Source organism: Acomys russatus, chromosome 7 (genome assembly GCF_903995435.1).
Source record: "Acomys russatus chromosome 7, mAcoRus1.1, whole genome shotgun sequence".
NCBI classification, from domain to species: Eukaryota; Metazoa; Chordata; class Mammalia; order Rodentia; family Muridae; genus Acomys; species Acomys russatus.
Genome location: NC_067143.1, coordinates 52,776,841 through 52,797,943, shown reverse-complemented (window position 1 = coordinate 52,797,943; position 21,103 = coordinate 52,776,841). Strand labels below are relative to the sequence as shown.

At 43.0% G+C, this 21,103-nt stretch overlaps 1 protein-coding gene across 3 annotated transcripts in view; it reads right to left on the bottom strand.

Moving 5' to 3' along the window:
* The window catches only part of Fam168a (family with sequence similarity 168 member A), a 123,287-nt gene that overhangs the window by 4,474 nt on the left and 97,710 nt on the right, over positions 1-21,103 (bottom strand). Inside the window, exons 3-6 of one of the 3 annotated variants that reach the window (XM_051149055.1) lie at positions 18,999-19,079; positions 13,517-13,543; positions 8,214-8,339; positions 1,162-1,304 (exon numbers count right to left, since the gene is read on the bottom strand). In XM_051149055.1, coding sequence (XP_051005012.1) covers positions 1,162-1,304; positions 8,214-8,339; positions 13,517-13,543; positions 18,999-19,079 — 377 coding nt within the window. The remainder of the gene's footprint in view (positions 1-1,161; positions 1,305-8,213; positions 8,340-13,516; positions 13,544-18,998; positions 19,080-21,103) is intronic. The other 2 variants (XM_051149056.1, XM_051149057.1) reach the window with 2 other exon arrangements.

Genomic DNA, 21,103 nt, shown 5'->3' with positions numbered 1-21,103 from the left:
GAATTCACTACGTAGCTGGATAACCTCGAACTTCTTCCTAATACCGGGATTAGTGAGCAGCACGTAACGCAGGCCATGCCCCAATTTGAAGTATACTCTCAAACACAGCTAGTTGTTTTTTTTTAATGTTTTACATTAGTTGTTTAAATGTGTGTGCATGTGTGTTCTGCCTGTATGGAGGCCAGAAGAGGGCATTGTATTCACTGAAAATAGAGTTATAGATGGCTACGAGCTGCCATGTGGGTGCTGGGAATCAAACCTATGTCCTCTGCAAGAACAGCTAGTGCTGAACCATCTCTCTAGCACTCACAGAGCTATTTTTCCCCCAAGACAGGGTTTCTCTTTGTAGCTTAGGCTGTCCTGGGCTCCCTTTGTAGACCAGGCTGGCCTTGAAATCAGAAATCCACCTGCCTCTGCCTCCCAAGTCCTGGGATTAACGGGATGTGCCACCACTGCATAGCAACATAGCTAGTTTTTAAACTCAAAAAATAATCTCCTTATCATTTATACCTCATGTAATTGTCACTCCAGAAGGAGTTGCAACAGCCATGCTGGAGCCTCATACAGTGCTATACTCTCCAGCACAAGAAATCCAAATGGGGCCAATAATGCACACTAAAGAATCACTCACCTCAGATCACAGAGGGCACTGGTAGCACACACTGGGTATGTATGTATGCATGTGTATGTGTGTGTGTGTGTGTACATATATACACACACACACACACACACACACACACACACACACACACACATATGCATGTGCGTGCGTGTATGTGTGTGTTCATAGATTTTATCAACGGAGATGTGGGATCAGAAGAGGGGAGATCTAGACATGTGATAGCACAGCCTGACTAGTCACTGTGTGACCTTAAATAAGCCTTTTTCCTCTACAGTCTCAGCTTCCCCACTTGTTCAGCAAAGGACTTGGACTAGATGACTCCTAATGGCCCTCTGGCATTTGGGGCTCTGTTAACCTACATGACTTCATGTTTCATCCTTTGGGAGTGAGGCAGAGTAGGCAGTCTTGCAGGAATATTGCTTCAGCGACACTATGGTGATAGCTGGCCAGATCCATGAATTCTCTCTTCTCTTCCTCATCCCATGCCACCCCATCCTGGCTGGAGGCTCCTGCAGAAGAGGTCCTCCATGTGTACCTACCTGGGCATACAGATTCTGCTGGGGATAGGCACTTCTGATTGGATACATGGCCGTCTGATAGGGGTTGGGTGATGGGGAGTAGGGGGGTGGAGCAGTATTACTCTGGGTCGGTGGGACTTTGTATGGTGTCCCTGCAGTATATCCTGTACCAAGGCAATAAAAGAGACCTCTAGTTAGTAGGCAGAACAGCATTGCTTGAAGGCAGCAGGTCCCAGTAACAATTCCTCAAACAAGAATGGGTTGAATCCAGCTGGAAGCACAGATGAGGACAGACAAAAGAACAGGGTTCTACTCTTAGAGCTCTGGCCCCAGGCAGCTCCCCCAGTCCTGGTGCCCTTGGCTGCAAATGTGATTTGGGTATTTTAGTTCTCTGGGGTCTTCTCCAAAAATGAAACTAGAACCAAATTGTCTCTCCAGGGCCCTTTCAGCTGACAGACAGCCTGGGGTTCCGAGCTGCCTGTGAGGAAAGGCAAGTATGTACTTACAGATGCCCCTACCCCCCCAAGGCACCCATTTCTAAATTGCAGTGTTCTCATTCTGGTTCCTCACTTAACATCTCAGGATACCTTCTGTTGTTGGTTTTATACGTCTCTGTTTTGTTTCCCCCATTCTTTCCTAACACCTTTGTTTTTCAGTCAGAGTCTCACTATGAAGGCCACGCTGGTTCACATGTATAGCCAGTGTCTGTCTGTCTGTCTCTGTCTGTCTGTCTGTCTCTCTCTCCTTCTCTCTCTTCTTATCTACCATTTTTGGGCTTCATCAATCACAGTCTCTTCCTCTTCACCAAATTTGAAGGTTACAAAAAACAAAAAACAAAAACCCAACGACTCAAAGATCCTTATCTTCTAGAACATGGAAAACTTTGCTCTATAGAGCTGGCCTTTTACTGCTTTCCTGTGGCTTGGAGAAGGGTCACCTCTGCCCCAAATACCTGAAGTTAGGGATCAGAAAGATATACATTGACCTGGAACCCAAGCTATGTCCGTATCTCAGAAGGCTGGACAGAAGTGGGGTTCAGAAGTTAGGCCTGGCGCCACTTACAGTGGTTATCACACTGCTGCCTTTGATTCATCTTGAGTAAGATCTTAAGTTCACAGAATAACTTGACAAGAGATCAGCAAGACTGTGTTCTTAAGAATCACCATGTGGAGGGCTAGAGAGATGGCTCAGAAGTTAAGAGCACTTGTCTGTTCTTGCAGAGGTCCTGAGTTCCCAGCAACCACATGGTGGCTCACAACCATCTATAATGGTATCTGATGCCCTCTTCTGTTGTGTAGGTGTATATACAGGCAGAACACTGTATAAATAATACATAAATCTTAAAAAAAAAAAAAAAAGAGTCACCACATGGAACCACCCTATAGAAAGTGCTGATCATCAATCTCTCCTTTACACAGAAAATCTAGAGGTTGAATGAGGCAGTTCTTTTTTTTTTTGCTTGTTGATTGGTTGATTATGTATACAATGCTCTGCCTGCACGTATGTCTGCATGCCAGAAGAAGGCACTAGATCTCATTATAGATGATTGTGAGCCACCATGTGGTTGCTGGGAATTGAACTCAGGACCTTTGGAAGAACAGACAGTGCTCTTAACCTCTGAGCCATTTCTCTAGCCTGAGGCAGGTCTTTTTAAGAACCTCTAGAGACTCTAAACTCCTCTATGGGGAGCTTAGTTTTGGAGCCTCCGTCAAGAAATGTTGCCTTTATCCATTGGTTCTATCCTTGTTACATCTGGCTGCCATCCCTGGACTTTTTCCTGGGCTTTAGCTCTGGTCCATAGGACATGTACCAAGGACCCTGCTGGCAGCAGAGAGCTTTTTCTACAAAAAGGAGCAGGAACGGGGATGGTGCAGGGTGGCACAGGGCTTTGTCGGAAGAGAAGAAGTGCGGGCTTAGGTCTGGTTTTCTTCCAAATTTGGGTAAACAATGTCAAATGTCTAGAGCTTGTTTTTAGGAGGGGAAAGGAGAAGTTTTTAATAATAGTGTAAATGGTGAATTTCTAAGATAGGATATACACAAGACTTTACTTTTCAAATTTGTTTTACCACAGAATGTATGTGTGTGTGTGTGTGTGTGTGTGTGTGTGTGTGTCTTTTTGTGTGTGTACTTGTGCGCACCTAGGGTTTTCTGCATTCTAGACATGCACTCTACCACTGGACTATATGCCCATCTTATTTTTGAAATAGGATCTTATTAAATTGCTCAAGCTGGCCTTGAACCCACTTTGTGCCTTGGTCTAGCCTCAAACTTTCAATCTTCCCACTCCAACTTACCAGTAGTTAGGCTTGTGCTAACCACTAAGCTGGACAAACCCATTCCTGCCACATAGTAGATACAGAGCCTGTACAACCTTTGAACCTTAAGTATCTATTATTTGGTTCTCTATAGGAAAGTTTACTGATCCTTAATTTAAAGGTAAAAACCAAGATGTGAGGGTGCTGGGGATATAGCTTCCGTGGCAGAACCTTGACAAAATAATGTTTGATCTCAGTACAGCAAATAAAAAACAAAAAGATACCCCCAAAACAAAAGCCAAAATAAAGATGTGGAGGATTCTGCCAGCATTTAGTGTCTTTTCTATATAGAACACCATGAATCAGAAGCCACCTGTCTCCAAATGCACTACCTACAGAGCGCTGCTTATAAGCAACACGGGGACTGACTAACTGAAGGAATGGCTGGGTCCATATAGATTAGCTATTACTAATAGCTAGGAAGTAGAGACACAGAGACAGTAGGAAGCTTCCATTCCTGGGGCGACAAGCACAGACTGCTCTTAAAAACTACAAGAGGCAAGAGCTAGACTGTGACTATGGTTTGTTCAAGTTGGAACACAACTCCAGGGCTCTTAAGGTTCTAAACTTTAAGATTCTTTAACAAGCCAGCAATACAGGCAGCTGTCTTTTATGTGACTGCAGAGCATGCTCGGAATTTCTAGCTTTCCCAGCGAAGGTGCATCACCCCACCTAAGCCACAAAAGCAACCATATTACAAAGTATAAAGGCTGTCCCTCTGCACAGAATCAAAAGGTTCCAGGAGACTGCGGTATATTTGTTTTCCACATCTAAGAATAACCTTGTAGGAGAATGTTCTCTCTCTTCATGTTAAGAAACAACACACGCACACTCAGAATCAAGTCAGTATCTAAATACCAGCAAAAGAAAGGTTGGCTATAGCTTGTTTTGCATCTCTAGAAGTCTTTTTGGGTTTTGTTTGTTTGTTTGTTTTGTTTTTGTTTTTTGAGACAGAGTTTTTCTATGCAGCCCTGCCTGTCCTGGACTCTCTTTGTAGACCAGGCTGACCTTGAACTCACAGTGATCTGTCTGCCTCTGCCTCCCGAGTGCTGGGATTAAAGGCGTGCACCACCACGCCTGGCTGCATCTCTACAAGTTTAGGATGGGAAGCAAACTGCACAGTGGGAGGAGATCTTGGAGATCTCTAAGATGAGAACTTCAGAGATGAGAGATGCTATGTAGAGTGGCCACACACAGAAGCCCACAGTGATCACAGTGCATCTCAAGACTACCTTCAGGGGCTGGAGGATCTTCCCTGAGACTGCAGAGGCCACCCAAGCTCAGGCCTTTTTCCTGAGATCTTTTCCAGTCAGCTTCCTGTCTCAGAAGTATCTTCATTTTACTAGATCATTTCAGAGGGCATTTCTGAGTCCTGAGTGTTTCAGTAGGGACTTCTATGAGGACATTACCTGTATCCTGCCCACACCCCTGGGGAACACTGAAAATCTAGTGCTAATATTCTGGGCCTAGATATCATAAAAGTTAGGGTTTATTACTTTAGGTATCTAAGTACAAGAAGCTGTTGGGCTTGTTGCAGAATCATCTCATGGATTTTTACTCAAATAAATTCAGACCGAACTCATTCCCTGGATGCCTGGCTACTTTGAAGTGAACGCTAAAGCTGAAGGTTACATAATGGGAGCTTTGGGATGCTATACCCTTAAAGACACTTGAGGTTTACATTCAACCTGCTCCCTTTCAAAGGAAGAACCTGTAACTTGCACAGCATATCTATAGTCATAAAGCTGGCTCCAGAGTTCAGAGCTGATATTGCCCTGGACAGAGATGTTTCTGCATTAAATGTCTCTACAGTACAATCTTGGGCACCTGGTGTGCTGGCCTTGATATTCCCACTTAACTAAAGGCAGTGTCATGACACAAGAGGTTTTATTTATGATGCCTGCCTGTTGTTTGTCTCAGGTTCCTATCTATCGGTTTAGGTTTAGGCTCTATCAAATGGGAGAATATAAAGAGACTGTGAATTAGGAAGATAAAGGCTTTGTAGCCTTCTCTTCAACTCTGCTTCATGGTCATAAATCTTTTTCAGTGGTAGAGCTCCCACTACCTTCAAAGGCATTGATCTTCACATCAAGGATACCTTTTACACTAACTGGTTTATTGATCATCAGATTTACACATCTGGACAAAGTCTGGACAAAAAAACACTGTGTGTCTAAGTCTTGCCTTGACCTCTATGTCTCCTTGTTGCTAGTTAAATAATGACTGGAAAAGTAGAAGGGATACCTAATTATGAACAGTATTGGCTTCCGCAAGTATTGGCTAAATTGGTGTGAACTTGTCAAAGTCCCCTGAGTGTACTGTGGTACTAAAAGCAACAAAATCTGAATGCCTGGAGTAGCCTTTGTGAGCCTGCATGAGTTCATCAGGCAATCCCTAATCCATTTAAGCAATTACATCCATTTATATATTACTTACTTGAAAGGAAGTGATACATTTTGGTCCTATCTAGAAACTTGAAGGGAGAGCAAGATGCAATTGCTGGACATTTCTGTGGGACTTTTAGAATATACCAGCACAGAAGGTAAAGCACTCAAGACTGCCTTGCTACAGGAAGGGCTACCTCTGGAAGGAATGAGATCTTATTCCCAAAGATGTGTGAGCAAAGCCTTGAAGGCTGGCTTACCAATGAAGGCAGCCAGAGAGGGAGGATTTTGTGGGAAGGATACAGGTACAAAACTATAGAGGGAGAGAATCAGGAGTCCAACTGCTAGCAAAGACTTTAAAGGTGATGTAGTCCAATGCCACCATTTTACAATTCAAGAGACTAATGATCAAAGCATCACCATGAATTATCCAAGGTTATATAGAATCAAGTCTAGAGGCCTCCATCTTCCACCCCAGGCCTTTTTCTGCTGCACTATAGTATCTTTACTCATCTATATTTGTGAAATATGTACAAAATCAATTTACATGATATAATTTTACATATGTTCATTCAATTCTACTTGAGACACCTGGAAAAACTCCCCACGGCCTCTCTTTACTTTTAGATCAAGTCTCACTGTGTAGCTCAGGTTGGCCTTGAAGCTGTGATTCTCTTGCTTCAGCCTCGAGTGCTGGGATTATAGGTGCTGAGTTACCATGCCCACTTCATTTGTCTTTTGAAAGAGTAAAATCAACCTCATGAAGAACGAGGAACAGAAGCTTGACTGCTCTTTTTCCAGCTGTGCCGCCATATTGATTACACAGTGATGGGCATATTACCTTTTGGAAACTTTGCTTTCAAAGTGGAATGAAAACCCATCCAAATTTTATAGGACTATAATTGTGATTGAACAAGGGGCTGATTCTGAAAAGAGAATCTATAAAAGGTACACCATGCTAGAACATGTTGACAGGCAAGGACAATGACTATAGAAAAAATGTCATTTTGTTGTTGCTGTTGTTTTTAACACAAGGGATTACAATGTAGCCTTGGTTGGCCTGGAAGTCACTATGTAGACCAGGCTGGTCTCGAACTCAGAAGAGATCTGCCTGCGTCTTCTTCCATGCTGAGATTAAAGACGTGGGCCTGGCTTTTTTTTTTTTTTTTTTTTGACATTGGATATTTAGTTTATTTATTTTTAAATATTTATTTGTTCTTATTTTATGTGTATGAACTTGTCTGTGTGAATGTACGTGCCCCACATTTGTGCCTAATACACAAGGAGGTCAGAAGAGGACACTAGGTCACCTGGAACTAGTCACAGGTGGCTGTGAGCTGCCATGTGGGTGCTGGGAATTGAACATGGGTCTTCTGGAAAGAGCAGCCAAGTGCTCTTTACTGCTGAGCCATCTCTCTAGCTCCAATACAGGATATTTTACACTTGACCTCAACCAAAATGCTGAGAAGCAATGACGTTGGATATTTAAAAGAAAAGAAAACCAATTCACTGAATTTTCTTAGCCTACCTAGTAGTTTACTTTTCTACAACATCCTGCTAAAGGTTTGTACAGGTCCTGCTGGCATAAATACAGAAACTAGTGTTCCTCATATCCAAAGCCAATCACTCCCATGGGGGACAGCTGCCACAGGCACAAGTTCTTCCACTCAGTAATTTCTAAATGATGGTCCTTACTGGAACCATTTGTGTTACTAATTAAGTGTAGAGGTGACAATGTCAGCTATCCCACTGAGCCTCGGGATGAACATGACCAATCTCGCCGCTGGCTTCTGTACACACCATACCATGCTCCCATACTGCAGCTCTCATGAACTAGGGTAGTGTTTCTTACACTGAGGATAGTTTTCTTTTCCAGAGGAATACTGAGCCATATATCTGGAGATATTTTTGGGCGTGGCAGTGGTGCTTTGTTACTGGCATCTAACAGGGAGAGGCTACCGGTGCTACTAAACATCCTGCCACAGACAGGAAAGAGTTTATCTGGCCAAGATGCCAACAGTGTTAAGGTCAGGAAACCTCATTGATGGGAAAAGCTCTCTCTGTTCAAAGATACACAAGGCCTTCAAATGGGTCCTGGTCCTTTCCCCTCAGATGCAATCACAGCCTCTCACAACTCCAAGTTCTTGGCCCAGGAGTGCTCCTCTCATACTGTAGTGGGCATCCTGAAGGCATGATCAAAGATGATCACTGTTCTTGAACGACAAAGGCCAATTTCTTGCATGAGTAGGAGGTCCTCTTAAAACAGTATTTATATTAAAAATGTCATTTAAATAATTTCCTTTCCTTTCTTGCTAACAAGCAAATCAGTCCCAACTAAGGGGAACAAGAAAAGGGGGAGACGGGCTGTATTTACTGAAAGCCGCAGAGGATGCTTGGTAAGTTCGGTTCTCGGTCCCGGTGTCCACTGGGAGGTGGAAGGTGCCTTCAGTGCCACAGGAAGATGAGTTCTGTGGCCAGGCCTGTTTCATCAGCAGAGTGGCTTAAGGGAAGACACAAGAATCACATTAGGCAGAAATAAGAAGAGGGCACCACCAATTACAGACACAAAAGCAAGGGTTTTGTGCTAGACAGAAACATAACTCAAGGAGTCTGCTCAGACATACAGAATGATTCAGCCTTTTTGAGATGGGATAGTGGGTTGGAAGGAGTGCTGAAGTGAGCTTCCGAATTACTTCAATCCAAGGAAACCTACACTTAAAAACTGAGACTCAGGACTTTTCTACCTATGATTAAAACCATGAAGATGCCCACGAATATCACCATCTTCCACCTGAGCTTCTGGTCTAAGACTAGGCTATATTCCTCTATTACTCTTTCAACTTGCAAGTCTTTGGCAGTGTATTGGGCCAAATTATCTGAGTCTTTAAGAAAATTCCCTCTGGTTTGAAATCTTATCTGGAAGTATGGTTAATAGGTTGTGAGTTACTTCTAAAAAGAAACCAACAAGTAACTACCACTTGACATGAACCTCACTGGAACAGCATCTCCTCTAACAACTGAGTTATGGTCATGGCAGCCCAAAGGCCTGGGCACTGTGGCTGCACTGCTAGCTAGGCAATGGGGACTCCTTCCAGCTCCTTCTGCATACCAGCCATGGCCAGACAGACATACTTCTTGCATATGCTTGAATATTTCCTAATAGTTGGTACTGAATGCTCCAATTGAGACAGCTCCTCACAGTTAAGAGATGATCCTTCGGCCATTATAAAAGTACATGTCAAAACTGGGGTATGCAGGTATATGTTACGGAAATTAGTTTAAGATCTATAGAAAATTTCCAGGAGAGCTCGAAACTCAGCTTGAGAAATTTCATTAAGTGTTTTAGAAGTGGGGAATGACTCAAAAAACTTACCGTCATGGTATCCTGAGGGGAAGGAGAAAGGAAATAGGGGTAAAATGCCTTAAAAATAAAAATTAAAAATTAAAAAAAAAAAAAAAGAGACAAAGAAAGAAAGGAAAAAAACTATCCTTTCAAGCAACAGAGGAGACACATTTTAGTTCACATATCTATTTCAGGTTTAAAAAAAAAAAGAAGATTCACTCTTTTATTTTTACTATCTTTTCCATTCTAATAAGATCTTGGGAGTCTTGGGCACAGAGCACTTTAAAGTATATTAACAGGAAGTGGGGCTGGACTGGTAACAATCAGTTGTACCTGAAGTATTTTATTAAGGGGGTAAGGATAGGCAGGGAACCATAGTAACAAAGTATGCGGGTCTTACTGATTCCTACAGGGTGTGCTACCTCCAGAGAGATTCTATAATGCCTTATACAACTGCCATCTCTGTTCCTTCTACCACAGAATTATAATGGCTAGAGAAGGTGCTAGATTCTGTTGTTTTTTTCTGCACTAGAATCAGAATGTAGCTCCATAGGCTGACTCTGCTTGCATCAATGGCCCGCAATATATACAGCAAATGCTGAGGAATGAGAAGGAAATCATGGGCAGGAAAGTGACACTAAAAGGAGAATCTGGCAAGAGAGATGGAGACAGCACAACTCCATGCAGAGCACAGAGCCCTTGCCAGACAGCTAGACACAGCTCTGTATGCTCTTCAGGAGAAGGGAATCTGCTGTGAGGAAACCTCTTGGGTGTCTTTCTCCAGAGGGTGGGATGCTAATATGAAGGGAATTAATTAATAAAGGATCCAATCAGTGTCAAAAAAATCTTATCACAATGTCTCCAAATTGAGGGATTGAAGGCTGGCGGCCACAACCATCCCCAAACAACTCCCTGCTGTATAGAATATGTAGCTCTGAGAAGTCAAATAGAGAAACTTCAGGCTCTAAGAGCTCAGTGGGCCTCTACCAAAGACCAAGAGGTCTAAATTTGACCATAAGAATTTGGGGAATTTAGAGGTCCCAATTTGTGTGTTCTCTCTCTCTCTCTCTCTCTCTCTCTCTCTCTCTCTCTCTCTCTCTCTCTCTCTCTCTCTCTCCTTCTTCTTCTGAGTGAGGTATACTTATAATTTTCATTATAAGCCAAAAGTCTGACAATTGCCTGAAGGACTGTGTGACAACTGAAGTTAAATCAAAACTAGCCATAGAGTACTGAGCCTAACTGCACTCAGCACTGAGGGGAGAGCCACGGTGGACAGGAACACACGTGGGTTACATCACTGCACACAAGGTACTTACAGTCTACTGGGGATGCAACTCAGCCACACGCCAACCAGGGAGTGAACAAGACAGCACATTACAGAAAAATGAGGTTGTAGATTAATCAGGGAAGAAGCAAGTGTCATTGTGTCACTGACTGTCTTTCCTAAGTGATCACTTAGGCTAGACTTTACATTTCCCAAATAAAGAGGAAGTTTCTTCTGGCTTTATTATACAGAAAGCAAACAGCATTTTCTGTATTTTTTCTTTGAATAGTTAATTATTTAAATAATTAGATAGATATGAGAGCTAAATGAAAATAAGTTTTTAGCCGTCAACTTAACCTCATTATCTGTATTATTCTGTACCTCTGTTCAACTCTACAGTAGTCCTTTCTGATGTGGTAGCAGTGCAGAGCTCAGCTGCTGGATGAAACCAGTCCCAACTGAAGCCTTTAGCAGCATGGCAACAGAAAGAGCTCGCTGCCAGGCAGGCCTGTTTTGGGTGCCAAAAAGGAACTGCCTCCTAAAAATGTCTTATCCTTTGAAGTAAGTGATGGTTAAGTACAGGTAGACCACATGAGAACATCACTAAACTGTTCATCTAAGACTCTGTGTAGTTCATACAGATGCATAAAAAATGACAGAGAGGAGAAAAACAAAACAAAAGCGTGCTGAGGCTGATGAGCCTTGGCACAGCAGGCTGCCCACATCTAGCTGCTGAGTTGTTCACTTCCTGGATATGGGACCTTCACACCCTCTGACACTAGAACAATCTGTTAAGCACATTTACAAAGACAGGCAGCAAGGGACCAACATCCTGAACCATGTACTGAGTCAGGAAATCTGAGATCTAGCCTGGGCTCTGCTACTTACTAGCTGTGAGACCTTGGGCAAGTCACTTAAATTGTCTGAGCTTTGGTTTTGTGGTATTGTAAACTGGAAGTGCTAGTCACTCTCTGGTTGTTTCACAGTGCTGACATATCAGTCTTAAAGGTTTCTAGTTCTGGTAGCTGTATGCTTCCATCGCCACAGTGGTGGCCAACTCCAATTCAAGCTCTGATCTTCTCTTAACTCTATTGCTTCAACTGCTTAATGCTTTGGGTCTGTTCTTTTTAACTGTCCCTTCTAACCTCCAGGCAATAGCGACACTGGTATCTTAAAACATTCCACGGTTCTCTATGGCTTAGATTCAACTGTGCATCTGAGCCTCCTCTGCCCTAACACCGGTGATCTCTTGCGGGTTGAAATGAAATGGCCTGTATTGTCTGATGAGCCTGAGCACTTGGTCTCTGGCTGGAGGTGATATTTTGGATGGCTGTGGAACCTTAGGAGGCCTTATAGCCTGGGCCTACTTCTCAGCTACTCTCTTCTTCCTGACTGGCAAATCTCACTCTCCAACCCATACTATTGTGCACAAACTGCTTACATTCCCAGAGTCTGCTGAGGAGCTTTACTTCTGTATGGTTTTGTAAAATCTACTTGTCTTCCGGCATCTGCCTCTTCACATGCCATGTGGTATGTGTACTAAATAATCAATCATGAGCTTATGGCTTGACTCTACTACGAAGCCTTTTCCTCTGCCCACTCTCTGACCACACCATCGCACATAACTGACTATCCCGGTTCCTGTGAGTCTTAGAGGCGTCGGTACCTAGCTGAATGTTTCCCAAATAAATTGTGAGTTTCGAGAGAATGGGGACCTTGTCTCACTGGTCGTCGGATCTTCCCAGGGCCCATGTAGGGCCAGGCACACAACACTCTGAAACGCTGTAGCCATACTCCTTCACATGAGATATTCTAAGGCAGTGGTTCTCAACCTTCCTAATGCTGCCACCCTTTATGACAGTTTGTCATGTTGTGGTGACACCAACCATAAAATTATTTCATTGCTGCTTCATAACTGTAAGTTTGCTGCTGTTATGAATTGTAATGTAAATATCTGTTTCCGGGTGGTCTTGGGTGATCCCTGTGAAAGCTCAACACTGTTGAAAACTGCTGTTCTAACTGAAAGGGCAAGGACGCATGCAGCCTTCTCTAACTTTTTAGAGTACTTTGTTTGAGTGCACATATCCTGCAGCAAACAAAAGCCAGCCTCTCATAAATGGTAAATGGAACAGTTCTGTAACTAGCACTATTGAAATACTAAAAATTACAAAAGGACTTTGAGATCATGTGACATGAAAAACTTTATGGCCTGAGGATATTAACAAGTTGCCCAAGATCACACAACCCACAGCGGTAGCAAAATAAATTTCACAGATCATCTTCTGAAAGATGTGCCATGTGTAAGAAATTCACTTTCCAACAGCAAGATTGAGAAAGTTGAGAAAACATTCAAAGATTTTACAAAAACATCCAGATGAGTGTGGTAAAAGTGGCAAGTCTCTCCTGTGGTCCCTTACTGTCTACGACAAGAAGGACCTAGTCAAGTTACACTGCTGGGACCCTCACAGGTGGTGCCTTGGGCCTGGAGTCCACACTGCACAGAGAACTCAGCTCAGATCTCTCACCCACTAGCACACTTGGCCCGTACCTTTCATTGTCCAGAAAAATGCTCCGAAAATGAGTCCAGAGCTCACAATCTGGATGAAGGCAACAGACTAGGTCAAAGTCAACCAGGTCTTCAAACATGTCAGACTGATAATGAAAATGGAAAATCTGATCCTGGGGCCACCTGACTGGTATTTTAGGGTCTAATAGGTAAAAATCAAGGTGCTCCTCAGAGCCTACCATTAAACCAACAGAGGAGCCATACACAGGCTCTAGAATTTTTGTTGATTCGTTTGAATCAGGCAGCCAGGTTAGGGTGTGAGACGCCTTTTAGTGCCATGATCCTTCATTACTGCCCTATGGGAATGGTTCATGTGTGTCTCCAACCCATGATTTTGCACCATCAGACATGTTCCTGCATGCTATAGGAACTGCTGCTGAGCCACCTGGGGGAGCCCAAGCCTAGGAGATGGGATTTGGGGAGGAAAGGAAAGGGAATCTACCATTGTTACAAGATAACACATTCATAGGCCATAATACAGATGAGGAAAAATAGCTCTCCTACCATAAGCTGAATGCAGGAACTGAAACTCTGTTGGATAGAAATGTTAGTTGAAATTACCACTAAGAATTTGTGCAAAGTTGTACATATTGCAGTTATATAACAGACTTGTTTCAAAACAGCAGTTTCCCCCAGGCTGCATAAGAAGCAGTGAATGCGGAGGATGGGAAGCACCTCCTCCTGGAAAGGGTGGTAGACTTGCCATCCAGGAAAGTTCATTTGCTGCAGAGAAGCGCTAGCCTGGATGCCACAGGATCTTCCAGAGAAGTGGCCCAGCACTGCCTGGATATGAGCAGGTATAAGGTTCTGTTCTTGGCTTTTTCAATTCTCCCGAGAGTTGCAGAGGGATTTCAGGCTTGATAAAGGCTTCACAATGAGGAAGAAATGAAGGCTCAGTAGCTAACCATGGCCACCATAGTCCTCTCAGAGAACTAGGTCCAACACAGAGACACCCGATCTAGCACAGTGTTGTGCTGTAGAAGAAACACAGGCTATGGGGTCGGACAAATGGGTTTAAATCTTAGATACATGGCATCTTAAATTTAATTCTAAAAGTTACTTAATCTTCTCTGAGCTAAATTGGAGGCAAGAAACTAGCTTACAGACAAACAGAAAGAGGTAATTTGTACCTTGCACAGAGATTCTTTTCCACTAGGCTTCCCCAGGTTTGTAATTTCCAAAACGGGAGTGGGAAAACTAATGTATACTTCAGAGGGATTATAACTACTGACACAAGAGATGAGGACTTGCTTTCCATGAGTATTTGACATTAGTTTTCTATTTAGCATTCTTTTCATTTTCAAGTTACATTACCAGGAATATGCTAAACCTTTTGCTCCCTGGATTCTGAAAAAGAAGTCTTGGCTAGCTCTTGCCTCCTGTGAGGTTAAATATCTCAATATGATTCCTAAAATTGGTAAGCACTTGGGAAGAAGCCCGGGTACCCAAACAGCTTTTCAGAACCAATGAAAGAGTGAGTTCTCTCCCTGTATCCTGGACAGATGAATCTAAAGGAGCACAAAGCTGCTAAAAATAGCTGTCTCTGAGCAATTTCTTGGTCTCCTTGAAGTAACTGAAGGAAATTTAAACCTCAGTGCCTGGTTCCTTGCATCACAAATGGGCAGCTCCAGCAAGAATCACCTATGCTGTTCCCTCTGACCTTGAGCCTCTATGAAAGGAACTTCCTTGTACTAGTCAGACTTACGCAGATCAGCAGCAGCACACAACATGGAACAGATCCAGGGAGTATGTGAGCATAAGCAATTGTGTCTCAAAAGGGAAAGACAGATCTCCCTGAAAGCCACACAGACATCTGAAACAGGGTTAATTTCAGTTTGATAACTTTTCTTTCATTCCTTTCCCTCCACTTCCTTCCTGTTCTTTTGTTTGATGGTTTGGTTTGGTGTGTGTGTGTGTGTATTTGCTTCTTTGAGACAGAGTCTCCCATGTGGTCCAGGATAACCTTAAACTTACTGTGTAGCTAAGGATGGCCTTGAATTCTGATCTTCTTGGCCTCCAACTCCCAAATGCAGAGATGACAGGTATGTGTCACCATGCCTGGCCAGTGTGGGGTTTTCTAGTACAATGCTGCAGTACTATCCTTTATTGTGGATTTTGGTTGCTGAGTAAATGGTCTGCTTACTTTAATCACCGCTTAGAAATATGTTGACTTTTTAAAGCATTACTCCTTAGGCAGAGACTTATTTTTTATTTTAATGGAAACGCACTACACTACCTACAGCAGCAGCTTTCCAGGCTCTCCATGTTGTTAATGTCAGACTCCTCTCTGCACTGTCTTTTTCTCCAGCCCAGCTCCTCCCGTCTAACACTTCAGCGCCTGCCCACTGCCTCAGCAACGAAAGGCAGTTAAGAGCTCTGGTGCCATGGCAGGATGCTGAGTTTCTCTAAGTTTCCATTTTCCCAATTGGAAACTGGGAAAAACAAACTATTCAGTTTTTTTTTGTAATATGAAATAAGCTAATATCCATAAAGAGCTTCAAATTGTTACGCGCACATGCGCACGCACACACACCCACACCATTAATTAATTCTAATTAAAAAAAAAAAAAAAACAAAAAAACAGGGTCTTCTGTAGCCCTAGCTGGACTGGAACTCACTAACTATATAGACCAGGCTGGCCTTGAACTCACAGAGATGCCTCTGCCTCTGTCTTTCAAATGTTGGGATAAAAGGCATGCGCCACCATGCCTGGCCTAATAGCAGTATTTTATTCCTTACCCTTCCAGTTACTTGCCAAACTGATCCTTAAATAACTCTAATGCTCTCGGCAGAAGTGCTGAATACTCTGCGGAGGTAGCTCACTGCTAGGGATTAGAGCCTGAACCAACTCGGTCTTCGGCTTCCAGCACCTGCTAGTCCTGAGCCAGCCTGCACTGCCAGGCACTCCACCTCCTCCTGTCATTCAACTTCCCAAAAAAGCACAGAAACCGAACATAGGAGTCCTCGTTCCCACCACAGCTGCTGGGAGACCTAGCTCTGTGCTATTCTGGCACCTCTGACTTGTCTTCTACTTGCTCCTTCCCACAGTACACTCAATCACCCCGACACCTGGAAAGCCCCTCACCTGCACAGTCCTTCTACACTGTGCCTTTGTTTTTCTGTTCTCGGTAGCTGTGTTTCTGGAAAGCATACATCATGCTATACATTGCTGCTCCTTTCTCTGCTTCACTGCGCTCCACTGTCCAGTCTCATTGACTCCCTGACTACAGCCAGTGAGGTCATTAGGATTCCTGACTACAAAGTAATGACTCCTCTTTATTCGTGACCTCACCTGAACTTCTGCCACAGCTTACCTCCTTTTAGGGCTGGTTTACAAAGCCCACTTACAGATTTTACAGTACTTGGATTGAAATCACATATGTACTATGACATTTCATAATATCTCTTGGTTTTTAAGATAGAACTCATTAATTTGATTACTTTATCAAATAACTTGTGTAGCATTTTACTGTTGTGCCTACTATTACATATTGGGGCAGGGGAATAATGCACCTTACTTATTAAAAGAAATAGAAAAATCAGCACTGAGCTATCATTTAAAGACATTAGTCCACATGTCACTATTCCCCATAAAAAACTCTCTCAGGGTAGTAATGGCAGCTTCCTAAAGTGAGCATCACCTACAGTACCTTGTAGAGTAAGGTTTGTATAATTAATTAATAGGGCCCAAATGAATACCTGTTAAGATGGTTAATTTGGCTGAATTAAGAAACATCTAGAAACCTGGTAAAGCACACCTCATAGTGTATGTGTAAGGGTGTTTCTAGCGATGCCTGGGTCAAGAGAGCCTTGACCTAATGAATCATTTAATCTACTTATGAGGAAGTGGTAGACTGCCCTGTCTGGACGGAGGAAACAGGTCATAGGTGTGTCCTTCAGAACTGTATCTTGCCCCAGCTCTTTATGTTACCACTCCCTCTGCCACACATTTCCAGTACCATGATGTACTTGCCAAGCGCAAGGGACCAAGACACCATGAGCTGAACCTTGGTGAAGTGGTGAACTAAAATGTATTTGTCTTCTCTGAGTTACTTTTTCTGGTGTTTTGATCACAGTTGAACAAAAGTAACAATGGAGGACATAGCTATCATTACTTATTATGCATAACGAGTTCTCTACAGGGATGGTAGGCAATGGCAGGGTGCTGAGTTTCTCTAAGCTTCCGTTTTCCCACTTGGAAACTGGGAAAAACAAACTATTGTTTTTTTGTCTCATATAGCTCAGGCTAGCTTTGAATTTGCTATGTAGCAGAGGCTGCATTTCAGCTCTTGAAAATCTGCTTCTATCTCCATGCCTACCTAGAATATTTTGTGGCTGCATAAACAAGCCAAAGAAAAATAAATGAGGGAGCTGCTCGTAACTTCCCATCATGTGTGTCATATGACAGTAATTCCTGGGCTCATGTATAGGTCTATAAATTCAGCCCATGTTCTTTTCTGCCTTAAATACCTCAGAAGAAAGAGAATAACTGTATGCTGAATACCAGATTGGCACAGAAAAGCACAGACTAGGAAATCTACCCAAAGTCCTCATCTATAAGTCAATGTCAGTTAAAACAGGTACCACGGGGCAGAACAGCTCTTTTCCAGGATGTTGAATTAAAGAATCCCTGAGGGATTTTCAATAATAGTCACTAAATAAGAAAATGGAGGCAGGGGTGTGTGACATTTAAGGACTCTCCGAATGTGTTCCTTGTAATCTGTAGCTCCGATTCATCCAGCTCCTCTCAGTCTATGCGTCAACCATTCTCACTAGTTCCAGCTCAGCAGCCAGGCTCCACACCTCCACCGTGCCTTTGCCATGCTCTGCCCTGTAATGTGCCTCAAGTCTCCACTGCTGCTGCTCTCATCTCCAGGTGGGCCTCTGTTCTGTGTTCTTTTTATAATACTTACTACTGTACTATGGTACAATTTATTAATATGCCAGAATCCAAAATTAAATATAAGCTCCTTCAGGCAAAGATGACAACTTCTACTTTTTTTCTATCCCAGTATTGAGGACATTCAACAAGATGCTTAGTGAGTGAATGAAGAACTCAATGAAATCGCCTGCAGCCCTGAGGTAAGTGACGCTTGGAAAGGTGAGGTGACTGTGCAAGGCTGGGTAACCAGGGAGAAAGCACACTGGGATTCAAACCCAGGACTTGCTAACCAGAAAGCACATTCCTTCTCCTGATCGTGGTGTTAATACTGACTGAGGCCAGTGGTTAAAACATCAGTAGTGTCCCTGGCCACAAAACAGGAAGAAAAATATCCTCTCAATATTTTCTTTTTTTCTTTCTTTCCTTCTTTTTCTTTTTTTTTTTTTGAGGAGGAGGCATGGGTTCTTTCTTACTATGAACTAAAGCTGGTTTCAGACTGTGGCCTCAGCCTTCAAGTGCAGGGATCAGAAGTGTGCGCCATCATGCCTCACACCTCCTCCTTCAGTATTTCAAACCCATTTCAATCTCTCAGTTCAAGAAGTGTTATATGTCTTCTATTTCTGAAAAACAAGTAACTTGTCTCAGCCTGAAAAGAGGCTGTTTGCTCTGGTGGCAAGTCTCTCACTCTATTCCAGATTTACACCCCAGAAGGAGAGGGAGGGAAGAAGGAAGGGAATGGAGGGAGGAGGAGAAACAAAGAGAAAATGAGTCCCATTGGCAGCCTTAGGCAACACTGAGTCAAAAATTAATGTGGACATTGCTTGAGAGATGAAGTGGTTCTCAGAGGTGGAGGTGTGCCTCATATATTCCAGCATAGGAGAAAGGGGCCACCCTTAAGTCCCAGAGAGAAGGAAGTGGATCCTACTCCACTCCCACCCAGAAGCTGCTGTGCCCCAGTTCCGAGAGAGGATTCCACAGAGAGTCAAGCCAGGACTGGCTGACTTCAGGACAGTTTAAAGAGAAGGACCAGCTGGTGAATTGTTTTTCACAAATGAAGGCCTACTTCCACCCTCTTCACCACTGCTGCTCCCACCTGTTGCTTACCTGGAGCGTAACTGGGGCTATTGGTCGGGTACAGGCTGGGATTGTAGGCAGGGGCAGCTGCCGGGTAGGCTGTGGGGTAACCTACAAAGACATAAGAAAAACCTCACTCAGTTAGGCAAGGGGATAGGGAGAGCAGTTTTCTGAGGAAACAATCTAAGTCACAGGCGTGGCTTTCAGTGTCTTCACATACTATCTCTGACCGTATACATGTACAGCTTTCAAACTTTAAGAGAAAAGTTACAAAATAGTGCAACTCTATTTTTAAAAAGTAATCCATGAAATATGTCTGTCTCCTCACCATAGCAAGGCAGAAACAGTATAGACATTCATACAGTAAAACATATAAACTTACTATCACATTCCTGCCACAATATTACTTTCTTCCCAAAAGGTAACCCCTTCCACACTAACAGTTTTGGTATCTTTTAAAAAGATCACAAGGTTTTCTTTTATTATTATCATATTTATTTTATGTGCATGTGAAGGCATGTTTTTTACCCACTGAGCCACCTCACTAGCCCTCAGATAGTTTTCAATGTATTAGTTTTTCTAAAAAATAAATTCTATTTAAAAAGTTTTAATTTGTGTGCATGTATGCATGCAAGCATATATGTATATACATGCTCACACCACTGCACATGCGTGGAGGTCAGAGAACAACTTGGTGGAGTCAATTCCCTCTTTTCTTCTGTATGTGGATTCCAGGGATCAAACTCAGGCCAAAAGGTTTGTGTGGCAAGTGCCTTTAACCCACCGAACCATCTAGCCAACCCTATACACTGTTTTGTTGTTGAGAGTCTCTAATGTACTAAACATAAAATTTGTTATTTTAACCACTCATTACCATTTAAATGCTTCATGTCCCTCCACAGGTTTATGTGTTAGATACCTGGTCCCCATCTGTTAGCACTGTCTCGGAGGTTGTGAAACCTAGGAGACATAGGGCCTAGCTGGTGGCCACTGGCCACTGAGGGCAGGCCGTAAGGGTTATAACTTGGCTCTGTTTCATGTCCCATCTTGGATTCTTATCTGCTGCCACAATGTGACCAAGTGCAACCTCTGCCCTCACAGATCATGCCAGGAATGCCTTCACTAACATGATGGAATGTATTCCTTGAAACCATGAACTAAATTAAATCTGCCCTTAAATTATTTCTCTGAGCTATTTTGCTACAGTGATCAGAAAAATAACTAATATACTATTTGGGCAATTCAGAACACTTCATTACTTTCCCAGTGTTGTACAACTAACTGTCCTCTGTGTTTCTAAAATCTACTATCTCAAATAGAAATTGACAACTCCCCACCCTCTAGTCCTTACTGGTAATCTAATCTACTTTTAAAAAGCTATTTCTAGTTGGTATGGTGGCACACATGTGCCTTTGATCCCGGGAGGCAGAGGCAGGCGGATCTCTGTGAGTTCAAGGCCAGCCTGATCTACAAAACAAGTCCAGGACAACCACAGCTAATATATACAGAAACCCTGTCTCGGGGGAAAAAAAACCCAAAAAACAACAAAAAACTTTATTTCTAGAATTCATTTCTAAAGAAATAATCAAAGTTTGGGCTAGAGAGATGGCTTAATGGTTACAAGCACTAGCTGCTGTGCCAGTGGGCCTGGATTCAATTCCCAGCACCCACATGGCAGCTAATAATCATTTATAACTCCAGTCCTGGGGATTTGATGTCCTCTTCTAGTCTCTGTGAGCACCAGGCATGAACATGATGCACAGACATGCATGCAGGCAAAACAACTACTTACATAAAAATAAACGAAAATTTGAAAAAAGGGTATTTCAAAGATTTTGGTTTTAGTCTGTCATCGTGCCCCCACTGCCCACTGCCCTGGTTTTAAAACTTTTTACTTGCAAGTTCTTCTCCTTCCCTGCCAGAGTGGCAAGCCAGCCTTCACTGTCATTGCTACTTGATTTTTCAATGTGAAAGGAGTAGCACAGTCATTTAAACTTGACCCAAACATTTTGCTTCCCACAAAATTAAGCAGCTAAAGGAAGTAAAATCAGAGGCTGGAGAGATGGCTCAGCAGTTAAAAAGCATAGATTGGCTGCTCTTCTAGAGGACGAGGGCTCAATTCCTGGGACCCACAT